At 44.5% G+C, this 12,664-nt stretch overlaps 1 protein-coding gene across 1 annotated transcript; it reads left to right on the top strand.

Annotated features, from left to right (window-relative positions):
* The first annotated feature begins 6,392 nt into the window (after positions 1–6,392).
* On the top strand, positions 6,393–12,367 carry LOC129341643 (protein FAM162A-like). Its single transcript, XM_054996927.1, has 4 exons — positions 6,393–6,563; positions 8,378–8,483; positions 10,125–10,233; positions 11,851–12,367. The coding sequence occupies exons 1-4, from the start codon at positions 6,401–6,403 to the stop codon at positions 11,956–11,958; spliced, it is 486 nt and encodes a 161-aa protein (XP_054852902.1). The 5' UTR covers positions 6,393–6,400; the 3' UTR covers positions 11,959–12,367.
* The last annotated feature ends 297 nt before the right edge of the window (positions 12,368–12,664 follow it).

Raw genomic sequence — 12,664 nt, 5'->3', positions numbered from 1 at the left:
TCAGCTGTGTTATTCCCGTAAGAGAAATCAGCTTGTGAGGGCAGAGATGCCATCCGGTCGCTCAGTGCAAAGACCCTGGCCCTGGGTAGAAAGCGCTGCAGCTCACAAGGAGTCCCCACTGTCTTCTCACAGTGGACAGCTCAATTGCGGTTGTCTTTTATTTCCAGAAAAATGCATTATTGCCCCTTGCGTGAGCCAAGTGAACCTCCGTTCACTAAAAGTTCCCAGGCCATTCATAAACTGCTTCCGAAACTCCACTAAGTTTCAAAAGCACTTTGCCACATAGCAAAGGAAGCAGCTTTGGGGGGGGGGGAAAAATACAAGTTGGCCTCTTGCTTAAATAACAATGGTGCCCTGTACATTCTGGACTGTGTTATTGTTCAAAAAGAGCACCTTGTGGCTTGTAAAGCCTGCAGTGCGTATAATGCACCAGAGTTCATTGGGAGTTCTGCATTCACATCAATGGAATCTCTGGTATCGGGCTGTTTGTGTCTGCAAACCCAAGCAAGTCCCTTGGAGTCAAGCTTCTGTGGACTTTGATTAAAATGCAGTCTAATGGATGTCTACAAAAGCTAACCTTTCACTTCAAAATGTTCAATTAGTTTGATTCCAAATGAGTAGTTCATATTAATTAAAAGCGGGAGGCTGGCTTCCTTTAAACAATGAAGGCAAGCAAAGCCACTTAAGTTTTTTTTAGATCTCTCCGTTCAAAATGCAGAAGCCACTTGGAGGGAGGCACTGGCACTCGAAAACCAGCTTGGGGGAAAGGGCTCTTCCGCAGCCCACTGCAGGACATTTCCCCAGAGGTCCCTTGGGATTCATCAGGGGACTCTCGGTTTTATTATTTCATGTTACGTTTGGCAAATGCATTTGACAAAGCAGGCACTTGACCCTAACTTATTTAAATCAATGGCAGAAGTTATTATTGATCAGCAGACCCTTAGAAACAGCAAGCGGACAACATGAGAGGGTCCTCAGACCCTTAGTCCACCTGCTTCAACATTACCTAGCACAAGGACAAGCAACCATTTTTTGCTGAAAAATATGCAACATCTACCTTTGATGATGATGGGGTGCTGGGTGGCATACAAAATGGGAAGGTTGCGCTTGACCAGACATGGTTGGAGCTGGACAAGCCTTGGCAGTGCTGCCCACATCTCAAGGAGTCGCTAAGGACCTGCCAGGTCTGCAAGCCCCTGATTCCTGCTCCTGATGTAATGTGATGGGCAGTGGCTCTCCAGGTACTCGAGGAGAGGTGGGGCACCCCTAATACCTCTTTCTTCAGATTCTTTTACTAGACCTTGGACTTTGTGCTTGCAAAGCAGGTGCGCTGCTACTGAGCCATAGTCTCTCAGTTTCTGTACTGCTTTTTCATACGCTCACAAGAAGAATACAAGCACAAGGTTTGTCTTACGAAACGAGTCCCACTAATCTAGCCTTTTCTCTCCAAGTAGACATCACCCGGATGTTTCCAGGATGAAACACACAGGTCATCCTGGTAGCAATATCCACCTGCCACCCCACCCTAGTTCTTGGTTCCTAGTATCTAAGAGCATAAGAATAGATTGGACTTTTGAGACTGGACCAAGGGGCCATCCAGTCCACCATCCTGTATCCAGGATATGCCTCCAGGAAGCCCAGAAGCACAAATCAAAAACCGTATAACAGAATCAATGTATTTCCTCTTGGCCACGCTTCATCAATACGCGCTGCCGTATGGCTTGGCAAAGGCGAATGCCAGGTTTCAGAATGCTGACATTTGCATGTGTTTTCCTCTTTGTATTGTTGCAAGCAATAAACAGGAGATTGTCTCCCTGGTTGATTTCCATTTCCATTCCAAGGGAAAGGGACTGTTTGCCAAAAAGGAAGAACCATGAGAAGCGATCACATCACACTCTATATAGTTAAAGACAATCAAAGCCTGCCAGCGGGTGTGGGAGGAGGTGAGAATTGCAGAAGAACACCCCGAACGGTGATGTTGGTGGGGGTGTTCTCCAAGGCAGCCGTGAGGGACAGATGGAGGAAAGCAGCTGAATCACTTGCACTATTCAAGGCTCAGTCCTCCCCCACCCCCACCCCAGGAAGGATCACAAGATCTGCTGTTGATAGAGAGGTTTGATATTTTGGAGAACGTCAGTGCAAACGTATAGCCAGATAAATCAAGCCTCTTTCCCAAAAGACAGTATCAAAGGTAAAGAATCTTACAGCACCTTAACAAATAACACATTTATTGTAGCATATGCCCACTTCATGAAGACATCCAAGTGGCTCTTCTAACTCACAAAAGCTTCCGCTACAATATATGTGTTAGTCTTTAAGGTATCACAACACTCCTCTTTCGTTTTCACTGCAAAAGACTAACCTGACTACTCTTGCCGGAATGAAAATGTCAGTGGAGCAAGTGGTCCTTTGAGAACGCAGAGGGAGGGGACGTGGCTCAATAGCAGAGCATCCGATTTGCATGCAGAGGGTCTCAGGTTCAATCCTTGGCCTCTCCAGTCTGAACACAAATCAGATACTAGGTGATGTGAAAGACCTCTACCTGCAACCCTGGAGAGCCGCCACCAGTCTGTGTAGACAATACTGACCTTGATGGACCAAAGGTCTGGTTCAGTATAAGGCAGCTTCATATATATCTATAGGGTCTGGGTTGTCAGGGGCCCTTATTCAAGTGCTAGCAAAGTCCTATCTGTATGGCAGGAAAGGCAGCAGCAATCCAAGTACCAGATGCAGAGAGAACAGTAAGTCGTATGGAATCTCAGAAAGAGCTGCTGGCATCCTCCTTCAGCAATACGTTGCCCAGAGTGAAGGAACACATCCATTCCTGGAGCTTTATAGAGTGGGCAGTGGCACAGCGTTTATATTCCTGAGCAGAAGGTGGCTTAGGCTTTAAGAACCCTGATCACAACGCTCTGTGTTTCCACTCAATAACTCTGCTAATGCAAAGAGGAAGGGATCAAACCTTGACCTCCTGGTTTAAGGGGCATGGCGCCTTTTCACACAATTGCCCCAATGTGCAACCACACACCATGCAACCATCTGTCATGTATGAGCCCCATCCATGCCAATTTTGATTCTGTTCTGCTGAACGCAGTGTATCTTGCTCTAGCTCAATATCACTTTGCTAGTGTCATAACTATTCTTTTCTCAGGCTTTTACAGGAGTTTATCTGTTGGACTGTAACAGCTTCCAGTGTTTATGACCTTGTGCTCATTCCCAGACAGTGCTGTGTCTTGCTTCCTAGTAACTCAACGTGATATCACAAATATGTGAAATGTTCTCACACGAAGAGAGCACCAAAGTATTGTTTACGGTTGGAAGGGCGGGGGGGAAAGCAGTAAACTAGAATGTTAAAAGAGAAGTTTCTCTCACATGATGTCGTTCCTGTCAATGTCTACTCGTGCTATGGTTGTTGGGGGTTTTCCGGGCTGTATTGCCGTGGTCTTGGCATTGTAGTTCCTGACGTTTCGCCAGCAGCTGTGGCTGGCATCTTCAGAGGTGTAGCACCAAAAGACAGAGATCTCTCAGTGTCACAGTGTGGAAAAGATGTAGGTCATTTGTATCTACTCAGGAGGGGTGGGGTTGAGCTGAGTCATTCTGTAAGAGTTTCCCAGGGTGTGGAATGCTAATGGCGGGAGGCTTCACTGTAACCTGAGGAGGTTCTTTTGCATATGGATTGGTGCTTGATGTGCTAATCTTCTCTGCAGGGCTATTGTCGGGTGTGGAGTGTTTTGTTGGCCTGGTGTTTTTCAGAACTGGAGCCCATGCTCTGTTCATTCTTAAGAATGAACAGAGCATGGGCTCCAGTTCTGAAAAACACCAGGCCAACAAAACACTCCACACCCGACAATAGCCCTGCAGAGAAGATTAGCACATCAAGCACCAATCCATATGCAAAAGAACCTCCTCAGGTTACAGTGAAGCCTCCCTCCATTAGCATTCCACACCCTGGGAAACTCTTACAGAATGACTCAGCTCAACCCCACCCCTCCTGAGTAGATACAAATGACCTACATCTTTTCCACACTGTGACACTGAGAGATCTCTGTCTTTTGGTGCTACACCTCTGAAGATGCCAGCCACAGCTGCTGGCGAAACGTCAGGAACTACAATGCCAAGACCACGGCAATACAGCCCGGAAAACCCCCAACAACCATCGTTCTCCGGCCGTGAAAGCCTTCGACAATACATCTACTCGTGCTGTTTAGATGTCTACCTTGCTTCTAAGTAGTCCTATGGACTTGTACATGGAAATGATCTGATTTCTGAATAAAAACCATTTTGACCAAGAACTTGTGTCTTGATGCCATGGTCCAGAGATCTATCTGCTGTATCCTGTCATCCATAGGCTGGCACCATCCACTGAAGAGAATTGAGCCATGCCTTTGATCTGGTCACTGAAATTTGCCACAGACTTACTAGGTAGTCTTAGGCAACTCTGCTTTCCCAGCCTCGGTCTCTCACCTGCAATATGGGGGTAATACTGGCCTACCTTATAGGCTCACTGGAAGGACTACAAGAATGTGGGCAAAGTGTTCTGAGTACGGAAGGTGCCAGTCCATTACTAATTGTGATTATTAGTACTGTGCCTATCAGATTAGGATGCCGAGACGGAGCAGTAAGGCAGAACTGGGCTGACATGAGTGGCATTTAAAAATGAATCTCAGAACTTCTAAAGAACATGAAACTGGCAATGATGGAAACAACAACACAATTGCTCCACTGCCCCCACAATGAATCTATCTACCCCACAGTGAGGCAATTCCCCCAGGTTACACAAGGCAGGGAGTGAAGTCTTTGTGTGAGGAACTCACAGGCGATTCTTAAACAGACTCTACTTCTGTGAAGCTTTTTATTTTCCTGATTCCTGGGCACCTGGCTAACTGCAAAGGTGCTTTTTATGGTTTGGCTATGTTTGTCTGCTTTTACAGCTTCAAAGACAAATCACACCCATTTGGTGCAGCTAAAGTTCACTGGGCCAGAAATCTTTAAAGAAGAGGCTGAACCTGTCAAAGTCATCATCCCCCCTCCCCGCCCGGCTTCTTTGCCCAATACAAGTTTTGATTTAGGAAGCCTTTCTGAAATATACGCACGTATCAGTGAAAGCTTGGCCAAACCAGAGGAGACACTGTGAGTTCTATAGACTGAGTTCTCAGTGTTTTGTTTTTCAGTTGAGGCCCTGATTTGAAGTCAAACTGCAGTGCAGAAAAAGGGAGCTTAAGTCCTCCCCTTCCACAAATATACATTAGTATTTGTGGTGCAATGCTAAATAGAATTATACCCTTCTAAGCCCATTGACTTCAATGGAGACCCTTTTACACCCTTCTAAGCCCACTGATTTAGGATAGCAGAGCTAATCTTATTTGTACAACATTGGCCATTTGCTTGCTTTTAGTATACGTTTTGCTGAGTCGCTCTGAAAACTCAGCCTCCACACACACTCCCCCAAAACACTTACCTTGCAATTAGGGAGGAGAGGTTGGGCATTTTCATCATCGTCACTGGCCTCCCTTTCAAATATTTTGTTTTGTTTTGCTCTGCATATGCACGATCGTGTGTTGAGAGCTTCAGGGCTGTGATCAGACAATTTCTCAGAGAGCTTTAACTATTTACATGACCAAGAATGCAGAAGAAGCACTCCATCAGCCTGCAGCAAAAGAAAAGAACAGAGAAAGTGCAGTCCTAGAAAAAATAGAAATCAAGCAGCCGTTTTGCAAATGGAGGCATCTGGAATCCTGGAGAAAAGCCTCCAGCATTCCATGAGTGGCCTTCCCTATAAGGACGTGTGGAAACAGCCACTTTCCCTCTTCTGCATTCCTTGTCTGTTTTATTTATAATCTGTTTACTTAGCCATAATCATGCAGCCATAAGTCCACAAGCCATCTTTGCTGACTTTGGTGCCTTGATAGCATTTAAGCTAATATTGGCATTTGGGTCATTGGGCTTGGATCTTTCAGGTCAAAGAGGACCCAGTGGAATGACTGGAGGAAGTTCTGCAGATTTATATGGGGGTGAAAGTAGGAATGGGCCTGTCTTTCAAGCAGGAAAGAAATTAGGCAGCCAGGGTGAAGACAGGTGTAACACTTAAAGTGGGGTTGCCAACCTCCAAGTGGGATACAACAAATATCAGAGTGAGGACTATCATATTCCTCAAGAGGAGGCAGGATCTGTTGCTATAGCTAGTGTGAGATCTGGCAGAGGATAGTTTCATAACAGTATCTCAGTACAGGGAGACATCTCCCTTAATTGGCCCAAAGCCATATCTGTCTCTGACTCATCTTGGAAGGAGTGGCCCCTTCCTTATTAGTTTGCTGGAACCTTAACCACAGATCCAGTTTCCAGCTAGTGAGAATCACACAAGTGGGCCTTACAACACTTAGGCTACTCCAAGCTTGTGAGGATGGCTGGATTCAGGTTTCTCACTGCCACATGGGGCTTGAGAGTTCTGTGGAGAAGCCACCACATAGCAGAGGCGGAAATATTAACTCAGACAAGCAAAGTGCCTTCCAACAAAGCAAAGAGTGCCATGACTCAAGGGTTGGTTTTCCAAAGAGCATTTTCAGGTGGGTAAGCGGAAGCGGCGTTCTGCTCTGATTCCAGAGTACGTCTTGCAAGGAAATCGAATTGTAGCAAATGTGACAGAAAAGGGGGACTCCTTGGCAATGTGAGAAAGGCATTGGAGGGCAAAATGAGATGCTTAAACTCGAGTGAGTGTTCTTCTCACATGCTTAAGGCGAGCATAGTGGTTTAGATATGTTGTTGTATTACCATTTCTCTCTCTCTCTCTCTCTCTCTCTCTCTCTCTCTCTCTCTCTCTCTCTCTCTCTCTCTCTCTCTCTCTCTCTCTCTCCAATAGGGTAGCATGCATTGTTTCTCCATCCCAATTTTAGCTCCACGTGTGGGGTAGATTAAGGTGAGGGACAGCAACTAGCCCAAGGCCAATACATAAACTTCATGGCCAAAGCAGAGATTTGGTCTTATACTCTACTCACTACCCACACTGTCTCTCCTGTTTTTTAATACAGGTTCTAGTTAATAGGGTGGAAAAGTTAGATAATGAAAGACTTGATAAGGACATGCTTGAGTATTTCTTTTAAATGCTGGCGATTTTTTATTTCTTCCTTGCAACAGGTAATCTAGAACCAAGGATAAAAAAAAAACCCTTCTTTTAAAATAATCTATTTCTCAAAATGTGTACAGTGGAGCTGCAACATTGTTATAACTTTCAGACTTGGCAATTTATTCTTGGTGCTTTCTGCCCACAAACTATAAATCATTTAGAGACTATTTTCATTGCAAAGCTTGTCCTGGGAACTGCGTACTTTATTGATTTCAGTGGAGGGAATTACTAGAGGTAGATGAGACATTTGCCATTTCCATGTGAGTTTTTTTAAGGGGAGGGGGGGAGAAACCTCCCGCTGCCCTTTCCTCAAAGTTTACTGGAGCTGAAAAAGTCAGGTCACCTTGAGAAGTCCTTAGTTCTCTACTCTGTCCTAAAGGATCTGTGAAGACATCTAACCTGTAGGGCATTTACAGTGCAATCCCAAGAACACTTTCCTTGGCATAAACATCAGTGGATTCTGAGCTGACCTGCTTAAGAATTCAGTGTTTAATTGGGGTACTCCAAGCCAATATGGTAACAAGGGTTAGGACAGGCCTTCATCCCAGACATTATCTGAAACAATGATACAAGATGGGAATCCAAAAGCATGTGGTACAATTAGACTTAAAATTTGAAATTACATTATATTTTCGTTTCAGCTTAGGCTGTTTTCACCCTGCTTACTAGCCATGGAACATGGTGCTGAGCTCCCGGAACGACAGCGTCTTCCTGGTGTGATTTTGTGCGATCTCATGCGAAATCACACCAGGAAGACGCTGTCGTTCCAGGAGCTCGGCCCGATGTTCTGTGGCCAGTAAGCAGGGTGAAAACAGCCTTAGTAAAACTAGACATGTTTTCAAGAAGGCAAATTAAAAGCTACGGTATTTACTCAACAGGAAGGGTACATTCTCAACAGCTTTCCTCCAGCTTCAGAATATCCTTCCCCTAGAGATCCAGCAAATCTTGATCCAGCGCATCTGTCAGATCATTTGATGTTTTCATACAGCCAGGTTTTAAAAGCAGGAGGGAGCTCTCTTTATTGATTATTCATCTTGGTTTCTCACATTTGGAGATTATTTCTCATATTCAAGATGCCCATTTTTAAACAAGGCTCTCAGCCTGAGGGTTATGCTGGAAAACAGTAATTTACATAAATAAAAACACATAACAGTTATTTTAGTTTCCCGTATTTTAAAATGTATTACGCTCCCCCCCCCAGTAAAGCTTTGCTTCTTATAGTTGAGCTGTTTGCTGACTTTTGTTTACTTTTTAAAGATCGCAGTATCTTCAGAAATGAAAGAAGACCTACAGAATTTGATAAAAAGATACTGTTATGGACTGGGCGGTTTAAAAAGAAGGAGGATATTCCTCCACTTTTGTCGTAAGTAGGTGCAGCTATTTAAGCTTTTGTGAACAATCTCCTGAGAAGAAAGATAGAGGCTGGACAGAGCTGGAAGGAAGTGGTATGAGAACCCTGGGTCTTGTGATATGCGCACATTTTTTCTTTGTCTATCGGTCATTTCTGTTCCAACAGGTATTGCAGGGTTTTTAGAGCTTCAGAAACCCACAAAACCTCTTTAACCAGAAATAACAATGAGACAAATAACAAAAGCATACGGAATACAGGCAATTATGGCTTTATAACACCACTTTCAACTGTGCTAAAAAGTCTTGTCTAACTTCATCCAGAGATAACCAAACTCTTGATTCCTTCTCTGTACACCCACACAACCATTATTTTCTGTCTTACCCAAAATACATTTAAGTTGGAAGTGTGTTTCTTCCGGAAAGCTGTGTGATACTGCAAGTGAAATGTGTGGGTGTTGATCATTATCTCTGTCCCAAAATACACCAAGTCAATTTGGGAAACATTAATTTATCCCCCCTTCCTCCTTCCCCCCACTTTGGAGAAAAGCTTTGTGTCACCCAAGAATAAGAAAGCAGGCAAAACTTGCTAGCATTTTCCTCATCTGTTCAGATGGACACGTGACAGTTGTATTCTAACATCTGTATCCTGCTGGACAGTAACAAGGCTTGGAAACTTCTTATGTGGCCATCCTAAGGGCACTTTCCTGAGAGTAACCCCACTGAGTAATGAGACTTACTTCTAAATTAACCTGTTTAGGACTGCTGCTTTAGTGGACTTCCTGCCAAATTCACCTCAGAATCCTCTTCTGTAAATTGTGGCTATATGAATTCTCTACCAAACACTTTGTATTTCAAGTCAGACTTTTGACATGCAGCATTATCTGATGTCTGTAATTGATATTTGTCCACTGATAGCTGAGCGAGAGACAGGAAAGAAATTATATTGTGCTAAGGGAAGACTCTCAAGGCTTTGGTTCAGTTAATGCTAACAATGTATCTTGAACAGCCACTGAGATTTGGAAAATGCTTGCTGAAATGATTATTGATGGGTTTCAATGGCTGGTGTCTACTAGGTGCAGTAAACACACCAACAGGGCAGGGAGGGGGGGCTGGAATCTAGCTTAGTTGGCAAAAGAGTCTGAGTTTCTACAGTTGGTTTGCCAGAAGCACCCTGGGAGTGCAACAGAGGCTGCAAGCTGTTTGCTGTGGGAGAAATGGATGGTGGTTTAAAGACTAGGTGTCTGCCAAGTTCTCCTATGGCTCAGTTTGCATATCTATAAATAAACAGAAATTAAAAAATGCCAGAAATCTACAATGTTATATCCTCACAAAGAAACAGGCCTGGCACCTGACTCTGGAATTTCCTGTTGCTCAAGATAATGTGGGGCATGATGTTTGTCCTTGGTATTACATTCTGCAGAAAGCACAATCCGGCAGTCTGAAAAAGGCCACCATGCAGCTTCCTGACAAACACTAGCTCTTTTTTAAAAAAAAGTTACTAGTCCTTTCGGCTGCACAGAAAAATTGCATGTTTAGGAATTCACTGCTTCAGAAGCAGCCAGAATTCTTCTCCGCAAAATGTTGTGTTCTTCTTGTTGGGGCAGGGCCCCATTATAGCTTCCAGACTCATCCCAGCTGCTTGGCTGTTTTGCAGAATCGAAGTTCTCAAGGCTGCTCAGAATCAGCTGCGGATTCGAATTTGCTACATCATGATAGCACTGACCTTGCTGGGATGTGTGGCCATGGTCATCTTTGGCAAACAGGTGAGAGATTGTCAAGAGTTTTCAGGCTGGGAAAATGGATACCTTTCTAGGGTTGCCAACTCAGGGTCAAGGAAATTTCTAGAGATTTCAAGATGAAGCCTGGGGAGGGGAGGGCTGGGGGAGGGGTATGCGCCATAGATTCTGCCATCGAAAGCAGCAGCCATTTTCTCCAGGGTAAATGATCTCTGTAGTCCATAGATCAGTTGTGATTCCAGGAGGTCTCAAGGCCCCACCTGGACGATGGCAACCGTACCCCTAGGGTTGCCAGCCTCCAGGTGGTGGCTGGAGATCTTCTGGAACTACAACTGATCTCCAGGTGACAGAGGTCAGTTTCCCTGGAGAAAATGGCTGCTTTGGAAGGTGCATGCTATAGCATTATACCCCACTGAGGCCCCTCCCCTCTTCAGACCCTACCCTCTCCATGCTCCACCCCCCTAATCTCCAGGAATTGTCAGACCTGGACCTGGCAACCCTACCCCCACTTCACCCACGAACTTGTTAAAACACACCTGGATTAGCACACTGGTGTGAAGACTCCACTTTCTACAGCTTTGGGGTCAACGCCCAGTGGCTTTGGGTGGATTCAGAGAGGACCCCACTAGATCTGATGGACCTGGATCTGGGAACAGAACCCTGCAGCAATGCTGATGAAAAACTTGCTTTTCCCTGGGATTCTGTTGATCTACAAACACACACACACACACAGAGTCATACATACAAATCCATTTCTTTCAGGATGCTAAGCTGGAGGGTTTGTACTGTGTTTTATGCTATGCTAATACTGTTTTGTGCTGATTGGGAAACTTTTTCATCTCTGCTGCCATTTTAACATTGGGTGCTGCTGTTTTTTTTTTTTATATACATTGTTGAAGTTTTATTGTATTTTATTCAAATGCTCTAACTTGTTTTCGTCCATGGAAATTTATTGAAAAGCAGTATAAAAATAATACCAAATAAATAAATGACTGGGAGGGGAAAGGAAACTGCCTTACCACCAACCCCCTTTTCCCTGGAAACTGGCCCAACAGCAACAAATGCAGTGGGCCGTTTTGGGGGGCAAGCTGGGGGCTGCTTGGGGGGCTGCTTTTCACCAAGCAAGAATCTAAAGCCCCACTGGCCACATGAAACTCATCCCTTTGTGGTGCTTTGGCTGGGGAAGCTGAAGTTGGTTCCCAGTTACCTATTTGCAGTTCCTAGTTCCTTATTCGCAAAGCCAAACACAAATATTAGGGGATCACCAGCACATGTTCTTTTGTAGGGGACAGTCTCTGGAATTCAGGGCTATATGATTTGGGGTGATCCAAAGGGGTTTTTTTTTCGCAGCAGCTGCCCCCTTTCTGCTTTTTTATTTGTTCTGGGGGCACTCTACTTTGAAGCTGTTAACTTAAGAACTGGGCTTTGTAGGATGACCCATGATAGGTCTACTTAGAGAGCAGAGTCTGCTGAATATGGAGGTGTATGAGATCTGCCCCTACAAACTTTACTCTGGGGTGTAAAGGGCTTTTCAATTTCCCCTAATATTTGTGCTTGGTTTTGCGAATAACTAGGAACTGCGAATAGGGAACTGGGAACCAACTTCAGCTTTGTGTTTAATGAGCAAATGTCTTATTTCCAAAGGCTGCTAAAAGAGGTGACACACTGCTAAAGAGAAACGCAGAGAAGAAGGCCAAATGGAGGGACGAAGGACAACTGGAACAGGAACTATCAGCTGGGAAAACTGAATGACCGCAAAAGCAACAAGTCCCATTCACATCCAGAGTTGATAAAGCTTTCACTCCTGTAACTTTGAGGGCTGTTGTTGACCTTATATCTCCATACCAACCCCTTGCTTCTAGTTGTGAATGTGGAAGCCTCAGCATGCGAGCAAAATGATCAAGACCACTTCCATGGCAACAAGTGGAGACCAGATTTCAGTTCTGCTTGCTTTCATCTGCACCTGAGTTGGCCAAATAAGAACCTCCTGGATGACCAATTCTGAGTTTTGTGGACAATTCACACTCTGGAATAGTGCAAAACTCCCTGCCACTGTGCTGCTCATCTATCTGCCTTTGGACCTTCTGCCCGCTCTCCAAGAAATCAGTGGTTTAAGGAAGATCAGTTCTGTGTATACAATTATGCAAGTCAGTAAAACCAATGAAAATGGGCTTTGTTTTTTCAGCAAATTGCCTACATGCACACTTTATTCTGGGAATGGCATTTGAATTTTTGCAACATTTAGATTTTTCTAAAAAGTGTGGTGACAAATTATATATGGGGATATATGAGTCATTTTATTTACTTCATTTTTACCCCCCTTTTCTCCCCGGTGGGGACCAAAAGTGGCTTATGATATTCTTCCCTTCTCCATTTTATCCTCATAATAACCTTGTGGGGTAGGTTTGGCTTAGTGTATACGATTGGCCTAAGATAACTAAGCAAGCTTCCACAGTGA

The sequence above is a fragment of the Eublepharis macularius genome, chromosome 13 (genome assembly GCF_028583425.1).
Source record: "Eublepharis macularius isolate TG4126 chromosome 13, MPM_Emac_v1.0, whole genome shotgun sequence".
Classification (NCBI taxonomy): domain Eukaryota; kingdom Metazoa; phylum Chordata; class Lepidosauria; order Squamata; family Eublepharidae; genus Eublepharis; species Eublepharis macularius.
This window is presented reverse-complemented; position numbering and strand designations above follow the sequence as displayed.